Raw genomic sequence first — 21,299 nt, forward strand, 5'->3', positions numbered from 1 at the left:
GAAAAACGGCAATCTGACTTTGAAATTTCAGTGGTGTGGCCGTGACACCTACAGGTCATCAAATAAACCTCGTGGTATCTCCTCAACTCTACGGAATTCTCCCTTCAAGAATAAAACTGGGGGGCGGGCACCTGGGTGGCTCAGTCGTTAAGTGTCTGCCTTCGGCTCAGGTCATGTGGGATCGAGCCCCGCATCGGGCTCCCTGCTCAGCGGGGAGCCTGCTTCTCCCTCTCCCACTCCCCCCGCTTGTGTTCCCTCTTTTGCTCTCTGTCAAATAAATAAATAAAATCTTTAAAAAAAAAAAAGGAATAAACCTGGAAGCCATGATTGTGTTCTTTCCTCTGAAACGTATTCATTAAGTACTTTCAGAGACCTCCATTTATCTTGCTCCATGTTAGAGCTTTCTCCATAATTCCCTTTATTCCAAATCTTTGGCCCAGTCTCTGCTCATCACAAGTGCTTGTGCTGAAGCAGTAACACTGCTAAGAGCTGGTCTCCCACAATCTTAGCATCATTAACACCACCAGGTTGAGTAGAAAAATGGGGCTGTCACTTCTCTAACCCCTTGTTAGAGTTGGCCCACAATCCTGTGGCAACTCCTGGCGGGGGGGGGGGGGGGGCGTTGGAAATGCAGAATCCCTGTGAAGGAGATGGGCATTTGATTCAGATGATTCTTATGCGCAGTACAGTTGGAGAAGCTGGTTAAGATGTGAAAATTAGTGAACTGGCAAGGTTCCTGTACTTGTTTTTCTGGCTACTTTGTCTCAAATTCCCCCAGAAGAGATAAGGCCTATAGCTTGGACCTCAACATTCAGACTTACTTGCATTTGGGGAGGTCATTCTCATCAAAATAGCAATTTCCTCCGTACATACACCTGCATGGGGGGGGCATGTTGATAGGACTTTCGATGGCTGCAGAAAGGGAAAGCCATGCATGTGTTAGTCAGCCACACTCAGCAGAGCACCCAAACCATGCAAATCTTGCTTCAGGCCCAGGGTCAGAGCGGGGACTGGATGGGGGAGGGGCAGCTAATTAGTCTCCCTATCAAAACATTACCTTCCACTCAAGTCAGATGAATTTCCTTATCCATAGTAAGGTTTGGGGAAGTAACATACATTTGGTGGAAGGAAAGAGGCAGTTTATAGCATTTTTCTCCCCAAACAGTGGAGAGATGCTACACTCCAGAACATACATTAACGTTTAAAAGAAACTTATGGTAAAGGAATCTCTTAGGACATTCGCATTCTCATTTGAAGTTCTCAGAATTCTCCTCTGCAAGCCCAGTTAAACACAAGAGTTCAGTCTGGGCACACCTCAAAACTTCAGCTGAAGGCTTCAAAGCATCAGGGACCCATCGATCAACTGACAGGCACATAATGCAGATGCATAGATGCCTGATAGACAGCTAGTTAGAGATATCCTGTTTTTTAAGTCCTCCAAAACTGCCCTTGCTCTGGGCCCCTGCCCCAGCTCAGCCCCTCCCTGTACTCCCTGGATGTGCCTGATGGGGTTGTTAGTGTTCCCATCTCTCATACCTAGAAGATGCTCAGTGAGTATTTATCACGTGTGCTTATTTAAGCAGTTCAGATGCCCTCCTGGCTCAGTCCCTCCATCTGAATCTCTACTCAAAAGTTCACTTTATCAGAGAGGCCTTCCTGGAACTCTAGCTAAAGGCAACCCAACTCCCACCCCACCCTCATCCCTCTTACCCTGCTCTAGTTTTCTCCTTTTGCTTTTACCACCTGACATTATATATTGGTGGGGGGAGCTCTATTTACTGTCCTATTAGAATATAAGCTCAACAAGAGCAAAGGATCTGTTTTGTTCACTTCCGTTATCTGCAGCACTTAAGTCCTAGCACATAGTAGGTACTCAATGATATCAAAGTAACTAAAATACACCAAACCAAGACCTCATATGGAATGACTACCACCACTAGCATGCTTGCTTTAAGTTCTTTTAAACAAGAATCTTACTATAATGCACTTGGAAAAAAATGTAAATGAGGAAAGTAGTAGACGAGGTGACAACTTGGACAACACTATTCCTGAGTGTGAAATTGCAATAAATGTCAGAACCATCCGTCTACAGTACAGAACAAACGTCAAAAGCCTGAAATCGTTGTTTGGTTCAAAATATTGCTAAATATTGTAATCTTGCCAATATTTCTCCAGTAGCCTTGGGAAGAGAATGGGGATAGGGGAAGGGAAGCAGGGGAAGCAGTTTTCTCTCCCTGAGTTCATTCTCTAAACCTGCCAACTTTTCAGCTTGGTTGGGAAGAGTCAAAAGTCGTGCCTTGTTTAACCACTTACTCCCCCTGGTGGCCAAAGGTGGTTAAGCATAGCCCCATCAGCTAAAACTGAGGGATGGGAACCATAAAATGGGTCATTAAAACATAAGAACAAGGATGTGAGCCACAAAATGGGCCACTAGTAACTGCAGGGTGATATTTTAAATGTGCCTATTCAGAACTGGACACCAGTTAGGGTCACTAGTGGACACCCATGGTTTATACACTCCTTAAATTAAGAGTCACCGAAGAAAGGTCTTGCCAGGCATAAATCATCCACAGCATTTGGGATGAGAAGTAAACCACTGCTTCCTTATTCTGGCCTCCGTCTCCCAACAGTGTAAGGTACCTTTTAAAATGTGGCCCATTTTCACTTGTCAAAACTCTGAAATGAGCACGTGAGGAAAACAGTGAGCCTTCTCTTGCCCCCCCATCTGGACTGCGTAAGGCCCCCCACTTCAGGACCCTAGTTCCCCACTTGAGAAACTCCAGTTAAGGCCAAATGGGTTCTGGGGCAACAGACATCCAGTATGGGGTAGAAAAAGGATATGGTAGACGCCTTCTAAAAAACCCACTCTTCCAAATATCTTCACAAAACAACACAACCATAGATTTGGGGGCACTGGATCTATACAGATCCTAGCAAATCGTTCTCAGCAATCATTGGAACACCAGTTTTGTTTGGCTCCCTAAGTTCCACTCAGCTCTGTTCGTATTGCCCGCTCTCTCATCCCTCCTTCGAGCCACCCCCACTCTATCCTGCAAAGGACGCAGCACACGGGGATTTTTCAGGCTCCTGCAGAAGGTGAAATGCTGGTAGGGAGTATTCCCAGGCCCCCGGGGCTGCCCAGGCGGTGCCCCTACCTGCATTACAATCAGTGCTGCTCCCTGCGATGAAGGTGGAGCCTTGGGGGCAGGCACAGCTGTATCCCCCAGGTCTCAGGAGGCAGAGGTGACTGCAGACATTTTTACAGCGGTTGGGCACTGGAAAGCACATGAGAACAGCGGTTAGGGTCTGAGGAGGAAATGAGACCGCCAACCACGGATACTGAGCTGTAGCCCTACCAGGTGACAGCACAGCCCAGGCAGCGTCCCAGCACCTCTAGACCACATGCCACCTGGCGACTCACCTCATTTACACTACGTTTCCCATGCCGCCCCACCAAAGTGGCACAGTCCCTCCATTCTACTCCTGTACCACTCACATACCCTACTGGCATTACTTAGCTCCTCCCTTGCCCTGGCAGGTGTGGAAGGTAGGTGTCTAGTCCACTGCATGACCTCAAAAACTAATCAATGTAAAGCAATCTGAGATTGTTCAAAACACCAGTAACACCGTATTATCATGTCAAGATTTGTCATTACCATAGATCATAATGTGTCCAGATCATACATTATGTATGATTTCCACCCCACCCTCATAGGAAGACTTACTTCTGGACTTCGGTTTTCCTACTTGCAAGACAAGGGAATTTAAAGCTGTGATTATCAGAATCACCTGGGAGCTATTCACAACTATTGATGCCCCGTCACAGAAATTGGTCTAGGATCCAACACAAGTGTTACCATTAAAAGCTTCTCAAGTAATTCTGAAGTCTTCTGAACTCTACCTTAACCTATATTATGATTTCTCCAAGGTATAGATGATCTCTAAATTCCTTCTCAGACTCTATCATCCAATATGTAACCACAGACATGGCATGGTTATAAAATAATAAACCATATTCCAAAGTCTCACTCAAAATCTGCCCATTTCTTCAGCTCTCTAGAGCATAACTTTTCAAACTTGAATGTATTACAAATCACCTAGAGAATCTGATTCAGAAACGTTGGGTGAGGCCTGAGAGTCTTGCATTTCTAACCAACTCCGATAAGATACCAGTGCTACTGGTCCACAGCCAACACTTGAGTAGGGCTAGGAGCAGGACTTTTAAAATGTGGTTCCTTAACCAGCAACATCAACATCAGCTGGGAACTTACTACAAATGCAAATTTTTAGGCCACCTCAGGCATATTAAATCAGAAACCCCTCAGGTGGGGCCCAACAAGCTCTCTAGGTCATTCTGATACATGCTCAAGTGTGAGAACTATTGGTCCAGAGTAAATACTAATCTGCCACAGTTGGACTAGGTCTCTGGCCTACACAGTAATCAGCACTCTCTTAAGGGGGACCAGCTGACTCCAGATTTTCCTCTAACTCCTAGGTAGCCTAACTTTTCCTCTACAAACGCCAGAGCGGGGGCTCACCATGTGTACTGTGCTCTCCCCTCCTGTCTTTAAAACTGCCCAGCACGAGAGCCCCAGGAACATGGAGGACATAAGAGCTATTATATCAGTGGGGTTCCTTATATATGAGATGAAAATAAAACCTCTTTACACAGTTTTGGAGATTAATTGAAGTAACCATCAGAGTTAACACTTGAAGAGAGAACCTGACTTAATAGAGCTTAATAAAATTCGATTTCCTTTCCTCACTTCAAGAATTTCCCTTCCAGGGTGCCTGGGTGGCTCAGTCGGTTAAATGTGTGCCTTCAGCTTGGGTCATGATCCCAAACTCCCGGGATCAAGCCTGGAGTGGGGCTCCCTGCTCAGCAGGGAGTCTGCTTCTCCCTCTGACTCTTCCCCCTCTCGTGCTCTCTCTCTCTCTCCACTGTCTCTCAAATAAATAAATCTTAAAAAAAAAAAGAATTTCCCTTCCCTTTCACCTTATCCATTCAATGGTGAAGGTGAATTAGAACACAGCTAACCTGATGAAGCAGGACCCACAACAAAGAAAATGGGAAAGAAGGGAGGGGGTAGTAATGTATATGACTGACAATTTTAAACTGAGGCTCACATAGCTCAGGATAAGCTGACTAGCCTAGCCTTGGAATTGCAAGAGGGTATAACACTGACCATATCCAAGAAACCCATTGTAACCCACCTGACACCTAGCAGGGGTTTGATGCCTGCCAGATTCTGTGGCCTAGAAGTATATACCTGTAACTCCAATGAGGACTGAAATATTTTTACTTCATTTCTGCTGGTGATGTACCTAATTACATTTGACCTCCAATTTTATCTTTCTTTGGTCAAAATGGTTAACACACACACACACACACACACACACACACACACACACACCTTTCATGTACCAAGAGATCAGACTAATAATCCACTACCACTTCCCAACAATATAGCCATTAATTTGAAATAAGTTTTCCAGATAATAAGCAACATCTTACTCCAAGGCTGGTGTTACCTGACCGATCATATCTATGTTGATGGAAGATTCGAACTTGAGTAAGCCATGGGTTCACCATCAGCATTTTCTCTTTTTCGTCTCGCCCAAATTTATCTTGCTTCCATACTTCTCCCTTATCCTTAGATATCCAGTAAAACTGGCCTTCAAAGATGTCCAGACTATATGGGTTCATTGCTGCTTACCCACAGAGGAAAACCAAAACAAAACAAGGTTATGAATAGAAAATACCCTGCCCCTCTTTTATATCAGATGTCATTATGCTTGAATTAATCCCTAATAAAACATTCAGGCAGACATGTGACCACAGAAGTGTGCTATGTTGGGAGATCAAGATGACAGACATTAAACTACATTAATGCCTACTGGTTGATGGCAATTATAGAGAACCTGCTCACTTTCAAGTTGCTGATTTAATTTTATTTTTGGACAATCTGGATGGCAGAGATTCTATTTTTTTTTCTTTGAACTTAAGACACCACTTATCACATAAAGCTAGTAGGGACTGGATTGTTGCAATTCTGGAAATCTTGATAAGAAAACAAAGTGTTTCTCTCCTTCTAGCTGTTTCCAGTTGTACATAATAAACAACTGAGCATAATAAAAACAAATGGGGCTAGAAGTGGTTAGACATGGATTTCCACTGGTACACATGAAATGCCACTCTTTCAGGCCAACTTAACAGGAAACTCAGTTATTTCAATATCTGTTGCTAAGAGCACCTTTTAAAAATTATGTTAAAAGGAAAAAAAGACTCTTAATTATTGCTAATGGATTCATTTGCGTTTAAATCGGCAGTTGGGGATTGGAGGGAGTGGTATCTAAGAAACTATATCAACCTAAGATCAGGTTCCTCCTGGAGAAAATGGGCAGACACTAGAAATATATTTCTTGATTATATAACATATTAAAATCTAACCCATTTCTAACCTGCATCTGCAACGATTCTCCTATCAGTCCCATCATGTTTCATGGTTTCAATGTTGTTCTCCTTGAAGTCACTCCAGTAGATCCGGTCATCGTTCAAATAATCAATAGCAAGGCCTGTTGGCCAACCAAGGTCCTCTTGAACCAGGGTTTTCCGATGCTGTCCATCCATCCAGGCAGACTCGATTTTAGGTTCTCTGCCCCAGTCAGTCCAGTATATAAACCTGTAACAGAAGGTTTTCTTTTTAATATATCATCTAGTGAGGCTTCTCCACTGAAGTAGAGCATGAACTTCCAGCAGGGGAATCAATTGTTTGTCATGGAGGTCTGGGTGTTTAAGTGAGCCTGTTTTTATACTTCACTTTAGAAGACAGGGTGAGAAAAAGAAGAGCCAGTGCATCTGTGGTCTATCCTTCCTGAAAACTTCCTGCAAAGAAATTGCCCAGCCCTGTTCGAGTATATATATTCAGACACTTTAAAATGTATAATCACAAAAGCTGTTCATTCTTCATAAAATATTTATCGAATGCCTTATGTGTTAGCAGCACTGTCCTGTGTTTGAGATGTATCAGAGAATAAAAGAAGGATTCCAATTTTAAAATGGATTATTTTGCATCCAATTAATAATTATAGAAGAATTGCACAGACCACGGATGGCACCACTTCCAATACCTGGAAAGGACCAGGCAGGCAAGATAAATGAGTGGAGCACAGCAGTTACAAACATCAAGTGATGGTGAGAGCAAAGCCCTGTCTAGAAGTTCCAAGCAATACTGCATCAAGAAAGGCATCCCTACTGGGACACCCAGGTGGCTCAGTCGGTTATAAGTCCCACTACAGACTTTGGCTCAGGTCATGATCTCCGGGGTTGTGAGATTGAGTCCCACATCAGGCTCCACGCTGGGCATGAAACCTCTCCCTCTCCCTCTCCCATACTCTCTCCAAAAAAAGAAAAGAAAGGCATACCCACCTAGTGTTATCAGTTGTTCTGATTTTTCAAGCCAAAAATATAGCTTAATTTTTTTTTAATGTTAGTAACTAAGTTTTAAAAACCTTAAAGCTCTGTTTAGTTCAAGTCCAATATGTCTGTAGGCGATATTGAGCCAACCAGCCACCACTTTGCAGCCTCTAGTCTAAACCACTCATCAGGTAGAGACCAACCCTTAATGTGTGGATTTTAGACAAACTGGGCTATGGAAAAAATGTGGCCAGAGGCCTTCCCCCTTATGCAGCATCAGTCTGAAGCTTGGATGGTCCTAAATGATCTTTGGGGCATACTGTAATTCTTTAAATTAGTCACAGATGTCACTCCAAATAGTCCAAGGACAATTTCAATACAATTAGGAAAAACCAATTAAGATACAAATTTTTGACAATCCACTGGAAAATTTCTAGAACGTGAAGGACTCCTTCAAGTACTCACCCTAGTTTGGGATTCACAACCACTGCAGCTGGTTGATCCAGGCCGGTGGAAATCAGCCACTTTCTGTACCTCCCATCAAGTTCAGCCACCTGGATCCGTTTACTCTTGGCATCTGACCAGTAAATATGCCTGAATTTAAAGGGACAAAGTTAAACATCTAAAAAAGCCTCCACTGGTCACTTCGGGGGAACAGGTTTGAAGATGAGAGCCTTCAGTTTGGCAGCTGGGGCCAACAAGACAATTACTTAGAGGCCAGTGATCAGAGCAGAGTCTCCCTCTCTCAGAAATGCCCCGACCTCTTCCGCCAAGGGTCTTTGGAAAGTTACGAGGGAAAGAGTAAGGGATTGAGGGGGACTCCTCACAGCTGGCATTGCCACAAGACATGCACTTCCAGGTAAGTCCTAAGGCACTGTTTAGCTGGCCCTTTAATTCCGACTGCCCTGCGAGTCTGCTTCTGCTCAGCCAAGAGAGCTGCTGGCATCAACAGCAATCCAGCATCAGCTCCAAGGATGAGTGGAAATAGCCTTTCCAAAGTAACAAACTCAGTCAGGCCATCCTGCCCTATTCCACTATCCTGCAGGTCTCCATCCCTTATGAGCAGAAAGATTTCCATCAGATTCTTCTCGTTCGCGAAGGCTGAGAAAGAACTAAAACTTCAAATATGAATCGCCTGGTGGGTCTTCAGAAAGAAGTGCTAAAGTCTAGAGTTTCAAGTCACTGACTCTCCGAGGCCTTGATTCCTGACAGAAAATGCTCACATGAGTGTCCTGATAGCCTGTGGGCACAGCGGGGCCCTAATTAACTTCTTCGGAGATGTTCAAGTCTTCCAGGAGTGCTAGACAAGTTTGTTAAAAGGTGAAAATTGATTTATGCTGCAAATGACTCTCCATTCTCCCAGAGGGCAACAAGCCCCTGAGGCTTCCCTCTCAAACATTTTTTCATTATTCATTCATTTTCAAGGACATGGGGAATTCGATGAATGTTTGAGCTCTGATCCTAACGTAATCACTTTCCCATAAATGTCACTCCCAATGCAAGGCTCTTCCTTGAAGGAGCTTATAAATTTTCCACATCGGTTTGCATCTCATACATCTTCCTGATAATAAACCTACTTAAGGTTCATACTTAGGGATCACACAAAATGTCTGGCTCTGGTCCCTGGGGTTCTAGAAAATCTAAAAGAGCAGAACAAAGCTGTCACCACTATTAACTCAAACCCAAAGACTACACAGGAAAGTCAAATTTCCAATCTGTTCAGACAATACAGCCTGCTGAAAACACAAGATGTGGATTGCTGCTCCTCAAAGTAATCACCATAGAGAAAAATGTTTCATCTCAACTGCCTTGCTGGTAGGATGGGGAGGCTGTTCCATTTCTTCACAAAATGAATAATGCTGCCATACTGAAAGTTCTAATTTGGGAATCCCAAACTCTGTTGGCAAGAATGTTCCCCTGGATATAATATAAAATCTTGACCTCGGTGCTTTCCCAAACTTTTTCATGGCATACATAGACTATAGGAAATGATAATGTTTATATGACATCTCGGGATAAGCAGAGGTGGTTGCGGGGGCTAGACAAGGCAAGCCCAGGCATCACCCGGCTGCCACCAGTGCTGAGTGCTACCCTTATCTGGACCAGCTTAACTCATGCGCCATGGCAAGCAGTAGGAAGAGGTCTGGCCAGGAAAAAAGAATAGACAAGAGGGGAATGTGGCTAAACTTACCTTCCAACCCAGTCCACGGCTAATCCATCTGGTTGCATTATGTATTTCAGGTTCAGGTTAACTTTGGACACGAGATTATTAGTACTAGATTCAAAGTTGGGGATGTAGGCACGTTTGATAGCACCAAAATCAGAGCCATGTCCTAGCACAGTGTAATATACAACACCTGCAAGGCAAGACACACAGTTGAGTTGCATGTTAAGAACATCAAGTAAGGGAGGAACTGGGGTCTAGTCAGGTGAACTACTGTTCATTTATTGACATCTCTACTTCCTCATTGTTCCTATAAGACTAATAATTCAATTACACTGATCTGATCAAACCTCAAGACATCATACTTCAGCTACTAGCTACAAATACTTCAGCTGATAGCTTATTGATACTGACTTGGTTGTCTCTATTTCAAGGTAACTTACTAAAATATATTTCAGCCAAGAACCTATTTACTCTCATTAGGATCGAGTTCTAGTTTCCAAAAACAAAATGTATAGATAAACCAGGGGCAGGCTATTCAATAACTTGCAGTAAAGGAGCTACGTAGATGAGAAGTCCTATTTTGTGTATAGACTAAAGGACAGTGGACAGCAAGCATCTTAAAAAGCATAAGAAGACTGCAACTTTCAAGGCATATTCTTTCCTAGGTGTTTGCGATTCTTGAAAAGTTTATTGTATCACATAAGTGTGAAAACACAGCCATAATAAATCTTACATAGCATAGTGATTGATAGTTTGCAAAGCATTTTCATATCTGTTATCTCATCTTATCTTCAAAGAACTCTTCAGAGGGAGCCAGGCAGACAAGATTACCGTCCCTTATTTTACAGATAAGAAATGGAGAACCAGAGAATTGTTACAATTATTTAAAGTTATAAAGCTTAAGAGATGAGCGAAGCAGGCATAGAAGATTAGTTTTCAGATTCCTGCCCCATTACCATCTCCCACACACCGCCAGAGCCATGAGAGACTCAACAATAAACATTTTTCATATTTTCATTCATTGAACTAAATTTCTAAAGCAACCATCACATACACTGTTGGGTCAGATGCTGCATCAGATGTTGGGTTAGATGGTAGGCATGCAGCGTTGAATTAGATTCAATCCTGTCTCTGAAGAGTTCATGGTTACGGTACAGGGAGAAAATTATGTGGATAGCTATACCTCAATGTTAACATGTGCTTTAGTAAAAGCATGTATAAAACCCTATAGGCTCATGAGTGAGTAATTATGGAACTGTGCCCAGGAAGGATTACAGAAAACGTCAGAGGAGGTGACATTTGAACCGAGTCTTTGATGTTTGAGTAGAAAGTTTGAACGGTACAGAGATAGGGAAGAACAATCCCTGCATAAGCAGAGACAAAGAGTATTAAACAAAGGAATATGAGGTGGTCCCAAAAGGATAATCCCCAGAGATGGGTGAAGGTTTGGCTAAAAGCTGAGAAAGTTTTGCTGGGACACATGGCCAGGCTAAGGCGTCCAGAGCATGCTGGATAGGAGGAGCTCTATCCTCCACTCATGCAACAAAATTCACTCATTAAAAAACAGATTCCCCAAAGTTTAACACCTTTTAATTCCATTAATTCAATTAATATTAATGACAGATGCCAAAGTTCATACTCACTGAGACCTATGCCTTCGGGATCCCAATCATAATCAAGAGCCTGAATACGTTCCTCGCCTTCAAGATAATCTGAGAATTTCTCAGATGAGAGATTGTATTTTCGAATTCGCACGTTTTCAGGCAGTAGCAACAAAGGAGGGCTACCTGTAAAAAAGACAAGGCCTGCTTTATCTGTTTGAATTCTATCTGAACTCTTTTTTAAATAAGGTAGATATAAAATAGCAAGTAGCCTCCCACCTTTAAAAAAACGTAAGTTTTTATAGGAATCTGACTACCTCTGCTAACCAATAGAACTAACTACTATCCAACTAGTGGAAAGCTAGTATTTCTGTTAGGGATATTATCAGCTCTTTATTCTTTGTCCTCTGTGGGTAATGGTTGAGAACAAGACAAGACTGAGACCCCTAGATAGTGTCCTCTTTTCCACTGATTTTTTTCCTTATTCACTGACAATAAAACAGACAAGAGTGCAATCTCACAGAAGAAATACAATATGTATAGTGCTGGTAAAAGTTTACCAGATGTCTTCATTCCTTACTCTTTACTGACAGATTTTATGATTCTTTTAGCAGGTAATCAGCTCCATGACTCAATTTATCTTCTAGCTAATGACAAAAACAGCTTGTTCTTGTTCTTACCCAAAGCAGCTATTTCAATGGTGACTCATCCCGAGATGCACTGCCTAGAATTTTTAAAATTTAATTTACTTGCATAATGTCAATCGAATCTCATTTAAGTAACTTTTGAAAGTTCACTTTATATATTTCCTCCGTCTTGACATTGTGTTTTATATGACTATGAGCATTTATTTCTGTCATCTCCTTAGTTAAAAGACTTAAATAGTTTTTAATTTGATGCCTAATTACCAGACCAACTGCTCAAATGCCTTTATCCTAGTTTTCATTCAGTGTCAAAACTTTTGGGGGGTTAAAATATTTAAGTATGCTAGTCAGATGTATACTTTAAAAGCCCAATTTGTATGAAGAAATTGAACAGCCATTTTACCCTTAATTTGCAAAGTAAAATGTTATTTCTTTATCAAGTTCTTTAAACTCTAGTACAAACTTCAAATCTGTAAGATTTGAAGACCTATACCCCTTGACATGGATATGTCTATTTAGATCAGACCTCTGGAAATCTGGACTATATAATACTTCTGCCACAGTCTTTCTCTTTTGTCATTTCTATCTAGTACTTATTACCGCTTTCTATCAGGTCCGACTCTCAGATACCAACATTAACCTAAAATGTAGAACTAATGACTGAAGTTATAAATGAGCCAGACTCTATCTGTGATCGGCAGCCCATGAACAATAAAAAAGATTTATCAACAGAATGTCCTTGATTCGCCCCGACTGAATGTGACTCTTTTTTGTGATCCATCTTGAATCATAGGGCCTCAAACCTTGATCTTGGAGTGGGAGCTGGAGGGCTTCATTTATCTCCTTCTGTTGACCACCACCCTATAGGCAAGCTTTTGTTGCCTGAATATTCTGGAAGGCGACATCTTGTCCACTTTTTGAAGTTTTATCAAGGTGGACAAGAGGCTAAGCCCAGAATAATAAATAATACTGACTCCTATTTTAATTCCTGTGTATTTGTTGTGGGATTGTAGTTACTGTTTTAATCTGGCAGGAGAGGAGAGAGAAAAGCCTGGATGGGTGTTGGAAGAGAAGTAGCTGGTGAATTAAAAATAAGACTCTGAGAGTCTAAGGTTTACTTTCTGGTACACTGTACTCATCAGCATTTATTTCTCTGAAAGTCAACTGATTATTCCCAACATGAACCCATCATACCATCAGCTGCACATCGTTTTCCATACTGGTCACTCACAGACCTGAAGCCTTCGGCACAGGAACACTCATAACCTCCTTTGGTATTCTGGCAGTTCTGGGGACAAACCCCAAATTGCTCACATTCATTGATGTCTGCAGATAAAATAAAAGCAAATATCCAACATCTGCTCCCAACCATTCCTTCGAGGCCCTGCTTCTGTTTAAATCCATAGTCATAAGCAATGAAGCCTGAGAAGGCTGCAGATGAAGATAGGCAATGATGCCATCATTCGTGGAGCACTTCCTAAGCTTCAGACATTGTTTCACATGCTTTTCATGTTCATGCCTCATTTAATTCTCCAAAATGACTCTGCAATACGGACTATTCCTAAACCCAAAGTCCCAAAGCTAGTAAGCAATGAAGACAGGGTTCAACTGCAACAGAGTGACTCTGTGCAATAGCAGAACAAAATTTTCACTTTTGGAAAGCAGCTGTGTGTTGGTATTGTTTGGTAGCACTTCCCTTGGCCTAACTAGCTTCAGGAAAGGGACTTGTTCATTTGGTTTCTTCATTGAGTTCTTAAGCTTCAGCTTCCAAAAGAACTGCCTCAATCATCTGAGTATGACACACCATGAGTTAGAAACAGCAAATTCAAATAATGAAGGACCCTGAAAATCATACTCAATCCTTACCATCTTGATAAGCTACCTTCCAACTCCATACCTTAGCTCTCACTTATGTCTGGCATAAGTAAGTGTGTAATAAATATGTGTTGTTGGACTTCAATGAAGAAAGTAAAACTTTCTTAAAAATTTGATCTCCCACACTGATACAATAAGCAGTCATCATTCCTGAAGAATTCATAAATCTTATCAATTCCGCAGACATTACTAAGGATGAACTATCTGCTTACCCATCTGCTAGGGACTGGCAAGAGAGCATGGAAAAAAGGTAATTGGCACCCCCAAGTGTTGTTTGTTTGTTTGTTTCATGATCCAAGAAATTAGCAAGCAAAACCTTAACATTTGTTATCATTGGTTATATACATCTTGAAAGTAGAGCTTACACTCTCATTCAGAATTGATCATCACCCTGTCACAGTATAATTATTGGTGCACTTAAGTATTTTAGTGAGCTAGAATCAAGAGTTTAGCCCCATTAAGGGAATTAAACAGTGGTTTAATAAAAGGGAATGCGTGGAGAACCTAATGAGTATGAGGATCACCTAATGGGAATTGGAGGAAATATACTTTACCATCACAGGAGTTTCTGTCCAAAATACTGGCTTTGAACCCGGGTCTACAGGAGCAGATAAAGCCTCCTTCACTTAACTGGGTACAATTTTGTTCACATAGATTCTCCGCACATGATCTTTCTTTTCCTGTATCTGGAAAAACAATCTTAGCATTACAAATGAAAGGTATAAACCTATCTTTAGCCTATTATAGGACACCTCAAGATAACCCCTTTCCATAAGTGTAGAGGATTGAAGACCTCTGTATTCAGATAGCTGGTAATGGGGTGAATGCCATTTATACAATTGTATATAATGTTAGATCCTTGAGTTAATCTTCCTGTTATACTCAGCACTGCCAGGCTTCCTAGGGCATCCATTTCCGGAATCCAGAACTATAAGTCAGGGGCTCTTTACAAATGGAACCATCTGTTTCATATATATATATATGAATTAAGATATATATATAATATATGTAATATATCTTATTATATGTGTAATAAAAAACACTGATACATTTTAGAGCAACATAACAAATAGAAGAAAATTATAAAGTTGTAAGACCAACTGAGATATATGTACATATATGTATCAAGTGTTGGCCAGAGCACAGTAAAATGCATATAGTTATTAGTCATACAACTGCTATAAGAACCATAAAGTGGCACACATGGAAAGGAATTTTGCAACAACATGCACGAACCACTTTAAAAATACTCATACTCTGTTAACCAGCTATTCCATGTTAATACATTTTCCCTCAAAAAGTAATAAAAAATGTGCACTATGATTTATGTTTAAGGATTATAAATTGTTGAAAATAAAATTGTGAAAACAACTTGAACAATTACGGTTTACTGTGTTTTATCAAATCTAAGAAAGACACCATTGATGCACCATTTTATGTAATGTTAAAATAGAAAAAGTCTGGGACTTACACTATGGCCATGTTATCAATTCAAGAATTATCCTTGTTTCAGAGATGTTTAAATGTGAAAATAAACATGCATCTTACAATCAATAAGTTATGATTATCTACATGATGATTGCTAGGCAATCATTCAAATTCGTGATTTCAAATTTGACTTGGAAAATATAACGAAAATGGAGGGAAAGACAGGAATGCTAAATATAGAATATGTCTTTAGATTTTTTAATATTAAGAAATGACTTTTGCACATATGTATTAAAAAAGACAATGAAGTACACCAAACTTAAGATTAGTTCTCTTTTAGTTATGGGAGTCAAGTCATTTTTACTTTTGATTGTTAATATATTTTCTGGATTTTATAGTTTTCATAATGAAAAAAAATTCAACGATAGTTCATTTTTATAGGGCTTATATGAATGACCCTTGTTATCCCTGCTGTTCTGGAGAACAGATACTCCCAGGCAGACTTTCAACAGCTCAGACTCCATCCTCACACTTCATTGCTCATCAATGCCCTGAGTTCTTATCTCTGCCAATATCTGTCAAAGCCATCTGGCTTTCATTTTTGTTATTATTGCAAGTTTGCTTCTTTTATCCTGAGTCTCCATCTACCCTCAAACCTAGATCTTACAAGGAAGCTAACAAAGATGAACATATGTAATGAGTGATAATGGAGGTCAAGGCATGGGAAGGGTGGTGGTTATCTCCATAAAGCATTTAAGTTTTATCTGTGTTTCAAATGAAATGTCTCTTGGTCACGGCCTTCTGAATATTTTAGCCAAAGAGACTGTAGTATCTCCTGCCTCAATTCTTCCAAAGCAAAACAGATTTATATCTATCTGTCTCCTACAGTAGGAAATAAGGGTCCCTTAAGAATATGATGACTATTTAAGTATCTGTGGTTTGAGTAGACTAAAAACATTGAGTTTCAAAAAAGAAAAATAATTACAAAATAAAGCACAATATCATTCAATGGAATGCTGCCCTTAGAGTTCATACTTCAAAGCTATATACATGAAAGCCTCAGTTTAGCTCTTAAGAACTACACATTGCTAAATAAGTCTATTCAGATTTTTTATTTCTTCTAGTGTCAGTTTCATCGTTTTCTATCTTTCTAAGAATTTGGCCATTTCACCTAAGTTGTCTAATTTGTTGACATAAAGTTTCTCATAGTATTCCCTTATTATCTTTTAAATTTCTGTAAGGTTGGTAGTGATGTCTCCTCTACAATGTTAATAAATGTGACCTGTTTTTATTAATTTGGATAGCCTTAAGCCAGTCACATAACCTCTTTGGGTCTCATGTATATAATTAAGACTCTGTAATCTCCTCTCAGCTCTAAAATCATGAGACTAAAGGTCCCAGGATGTAAACATTTCTGGACCAAGTGCTCCCCTGAGTGAGTTATACTCTTATGAAGGAAGAGTCCTTCAAACAAGAGCAGAAACATTGTAAGATTCTTCCACAAACATGAGGAACTTACAACTTCTTTTGATAACAATGACCATCTTAATCGACAAACAACAGATATATTCAAACCCAAACATCTAACACTCTAAAAATACTAATGTCTTTCCTTTCCCGATTTTAAAATACTTTTTAAAAAGCAACAAGCCTGGGTGGCTCAGTCATTAAGTGTCTAGGTCATGATCCCAGGGTCCTGGAATTGAGCCCCACATCAGAGCAGGGAGTCTGCTTCTCCCTCCCCCACTCCCCCTACTTGTGTTCCTCTCTCACTGTCTCTTTCTCTGTCAAATAAATAAATAAAATCTTTAAAAAATAAATAAAAATAAATAAAAAGCAAACATATGCCCTGAACACCTCAGAGATCCTGTTTAAAATAAATAGGAGATGGAGAAGAGAAAGGGAAAAGAAAAGAAAGGCAAGTAGATTAGTAGCACCCAAGAACTGGTATTTTAAATAAGAATTCTATAATAATAATAAAAAAGGAATCCACAAACCAAATAAATAGATAAGAATTCTATGTCTCAAATTATTGACCCACAGCACTAAGACTGATTTGCTATCATATATTCACTTAATACCTTAAAAGAAATGCGGCTTCTGTACCTAAATTACTATCTATGCTACTTATTTTCTTTAAATAAACCCTGCTTTTAATCAAATGTCATTTGAATTAAAAGTACCATGGTCAATTGTAAGCTTTTTAAATGGCAACTAAAAGAGGAACTAAGGTTGACCCAAGCCCAACTAGAAAATACTCCAAACTCCTGTAACAGTTCATTTACCAGTCTCAGTACCAGACTCAGAAAATCTAACACCCAGTTTTGCAAATCCTGTCATGTTCATGCTTTTTAAAATATTTAATCAAGTCACATTGTTAGGTCAAAAATTCCAAGCCCCACTAGGGAAGTATGTGAAATAAAATCAATTCATTTATGACCAATTATTTACCCTCCTTTCTAACTCACACAGGAGAAAAGTTGCCAGGAAATCCTTGGGATGCCTCAGGAAAAAAGCAATTAAAGCCCAAGAAGTTGAAAATGTATGAAGCTAACTAAAATGACTAAGTCATGGGCTCCTAGAATTTGAATAATTTTTTTTCCTATGAAGAAACTGAGGCTTGGAGAGGTCAGTTGGAGAGGTCAGCTGTTCCCCAAAGGGGCACAACTAGTGGATGAGGAAACTAGAGGCCAGCTCTCCTCATCTGGAGTCACAGGACCATTCAAATTCTGCCTCTGCCATTCTGTATGACCTTAAGCTCTCTGAGATTTATTATACAGATAGACATAATAACAGCAACACAATGGGGTTTGCTTGAGTGACAAATTAGATAATGTATGTGCAAGGATTTCATTAAGAGCTCTAAAGGACTAAAAAGGTGTGAATTATTAACATGTCATTCCAACATTTCCATCACAATATTGAACAAGAACCACCCCTTGACTGTGTTCATCAACCTTTTCCTACACAAAGTCCTCCCTCTACTTTAAAAATAAATGTTCCTTCCGAGGTCCCCTGTGACATCCCCATCTTTATCAATTCCCCTTAGAAGTTTTTCCCCCACGTGCCAAAGGATACTCCATTTGGCTTAAGGTGAAAAAATATGCAGACTAATAAAACAAAATACATAGCTTTAAGGTGATGGGAGGCACCTAGTTAACTGGGAGGAGGTGCTCTGGAGTTAGGTAGAGCAGAGTTCAAATCCTTACTCAGCTTCTTGATGGCAAAAAGACATGCAGTTTTTTCACACTTGTAAGCCCGTTTCCTCATTAAAAAATATTTGAGGGGCACCTGGGTGGCATAGTCAGCTAAGCGTCCAACTCTTGGTTTCAGCTCAGGTCATGATCTCGGGGTCATAAGGTGGAGCCCCACGTCCTAGAGCACCTAGCACAGAGTCTGATTGGGTTTCTCTCTTCCTCTCCCTCTGCCCCTCCCCACCCCCAATCTCTCTCTTTCATGTAAATAAATCCTAAAAATTGAGAGAGACGGGGCGCCTGGGTGGCTCAGTCGTTAAGCATCTGCCTTCGGCTCAGGTCATGATCCCAGGGTCCTGTGATCGAGCCCTGCATCAGGCTCCCTGATTGGCGGGAAGCCTGCTTCTCCCTCTCCTGCTCCCCCTGCTTGTGTTCCCTCCCTCACTGTGTCTCTGTCAAATAAATAAATAAAATCTAAAAAAAAAAAAAAAATGAGAGAGAGAATAATACCCAGCTCATAAGATTGTTACAAGGATAAAATGAGATAATCCATGTAGTGTTTCGCACAATGTCTGATACAGGGTAAATGCAATAATGGGTAGCTATAGGCTTGACTGCCGTTCAGAGCACAAAGTAAATTAAAGAGAAATATGTGGTTATCATCTACTTGATGTTATTGCATGCTTTCATTAGGTAAACCTGAGTTACTACATGAAATAAAATAATACATATTTACTTACTGCAACCCGTTTCATCAAAATGGTCACCACAGTCATCAACATCATCGCATACAAGATACTGTGAAATGCAATGTCCATTGCTACACTTAAATTCATTTTCTGTACAAGGTCTAGAGGTCGAAGCTAAACCTGTAATTTAAGAACAAAAGTTAAAGGCGAAGTCAAAACTTTCTCTTCTGTGGAACAAGATGCTTCCCTCTGTGGTGGATAGTTATTGCTCAAAAATAAACCTGTTCTTGCCTACATTTCCCAGTCTCCCTTGCAGTTATGTTGGGACCATGTGACTAGTTCTGGCCAATGGGCTATGAGTAGGAAGTGATATGTGTCACTTCTGAACTGAAGCAGTTAAAGCTCATGTGTCTCCCTGCTTTGGCAACCTTGGAAGCCATGTGTTTCAGGTGGCCTAGCTACAAGATGGAGGGGTTGGGCAACCTGCACTGGCCTTTACTTGGGTGAGAAGTAAGTCTTCATTAGGTACCACCACTGAGAGTTTGAAATTTGTTGGGTGCAGAGGTAGTATGATTTACCCTGAATAGTATATATATCAGGTACTTTCCTAACAAAAACCTAAATTATGTGGCACTACCTTCGTAGTCAGGAGGCAAGCAATGAGCAAAGGGATACTGGAGGCAGGAAAGATGGAGACCCATATTATGCAAAGGCAAAGCATTTGGTAAAAGTGTCAACTTTGGAAAAACTGGAAGGCTGACCACCTGCTTATTGAACCTGTCAATCTAGGGAAAGAGGTGAGAAAACAGAATGTTAGTAGTGTGCATTACTTGCCATTACCTGAGTTTGGCAAGGGAATGTAAATCAGAGAAAAGTTCAGGGAAGAGCCAAATGATTTATAAGCAGAAATGAAGTAAAATAAAGTCCAGAAATTTGATGTGTGGGAGAAGCTGACTGCATTTAGATCCCAAACAGTAAGATTCTGAAATTTAGAAGGCTTTGAGACACAAATAACCAGTAAAACCTCTGAGTTGGATGAAATGACTGCCCATCTATTTTTCTAGATGGCCTGAATGTAACCGATGATCAGCTAAGACAAAGGTGCATGGGGAAACAAAGCAAAGAAATAAAGCAGATTCAAAAACTGTGTCTCAAGAAACACCCGAGCCCACTGGTGCACCAGAACTGCTATAGACTGGTGAATGCGATGAGTCTCTCATTCTTCCTTGCTCAATGGGAATCTTTATTTCTATTATGCTTCCTCGGATCCACCACTATCTATTGGGGGCAGAGGGGCACAAATAAAACTTGTTTATTAGTTTATGTTTCTTCAAACCAAGAGGAACCATATCTGCAATTGACAGCAGGACTGCAACCTATTATCCAGAACTCCTGGATTTCAGTTACTGAATGGGACTATGAGTCATGTCCCTTGGGGATAGGTTCAGGGTGTTCTATGCAGGGGAAGGAAAGTGTAAACGGATTTTTAGTGACATAAGAGTAAATTGTGGTAGAAACCACTGGTATTCACTAAACATCCATGCACTTCCCCGAAGTTAGATTGGGGCCTTGTGACCAGTTTCAACCGAAGGACCACAAGCACAAGCAAGATCTATCACTTCCATGCCCAGGAAATTAAGAACCTGTGTGCCTCTTTCATTTCCCTCTTCTCCTGCCTCGGCAACCTTGAAGACTATGTGTTGCAGGTGGCATACTTCCAGGACAGAGGAGAACTGCATGACCTTCATCAAACTTTAAATCAACCTCTGCTACCGGGGCGCCTGGGTGGTGCAGACAGTTGGGCATCCAACTCTTGGTTTCAGCTCAGGTCATGATCTCAGGGTTGTGGGATCCAGCCCTGCATTGGGCTCTGTGCTGAGCGCAGAGTCTGCTGGGGTTTCTCTGCCCTCTGCCCCTCTCTGCCTCCTGCTCTCTCTCAAATAAATAAATAAATCTTAAAAAAAAAAATTTAACCTCTGCTACTTTATTGAAATGTTGCAGTTTGTCTACTGTGATGGCAAGCAGTGATTCCTTTGACTAACATCCTATTTTTTGGGACGAGTAAGTTTACTGCCCCTTTTATCCACTCTCAGATCTGACCACATGCTACAATTGTCTTGCTCCATAAAAAAAATGGCAATAGTAGTAAGAGAAAATGGAAAGAGAAGGGGAGAAGGGAAAACCTGCTCAAAATTTTAAAAAATGTCTTATTTCTTGGTTTTCATCCTTTTGTGCCATGCCTCAAATGAACAGAGGAACAATGTTATAACCATAGGTTCACATC

At 40.7% G+C, this 21,299-nt stretch overlaps 1 protein-coding gene across 4 annotated transcripts in view; it reads right to left on the minus strand.

Moving 5' to 3' along the window:
• The window catches only part of LRP2 (LDL receptor related protein 2), a 196,825-nt gene that overhangs the window by 8,889 nt on the left and 166,637 nt on the right, over positions 1-21,299 (minus strand). For 3 of the 4 annotated variants that reach the window (XM_027589417.1, XM_027589418.1, XM_027589415.1), the window contains exons 63-72: positions 19,067-19,195; positions 14,259-14,390; positions 13,024-13,155; positions 11,228-11,371; positions 9,609-9,774; positions 7,883-8,011; positions 6,463-6,683; positions 5,533-5,709; positions 3,156-3,275; positions 822-912 (exon numbers count right to left, since the gene is read on the minus strand). In XM_027589417.1, coding sequence (XP_027445218.1) covers positions 822-912; positions 3,156-3,275; positions 5,533-5,709; positions 6,463-6,683; positions 7,883-8,011; positions 9,609-9,774; positions 11,228-11,371; positions 13,024-13,155; positions 14,259-14,390; positions 19,067-19,195 — 1,441 coding nt within the window. The remainder of the gene's footprint in view (positions 1-821; positions 913-3,155; positions 3,276-5,532; positions 5,710-6,462; positions 6,684-7,882; positions 8,012-9,608; positions 9,775-11,227; positions 11,372-13,023; positions 13,156-14,258; positions 14,391-19,066; positions 19,196-21,299) is intronic. The other variant, XM_027589419.1, reaches the window with a different exon arrangement.

Source organism: Zalophus californianus, chromosome 3 (assembly GCF_009762305.2).
Source record: "Zalophus californianus isolate mZalCal1 chromosome 3, mZalCal1.pri.v2, whole genome shotgun sequence".
Taxonomy (NCBI): Eukaryota; Metazoa; Chordata; class Mammalia; order Carnivora; family Otariidae; genus Zalophus; species Zalophus californianus.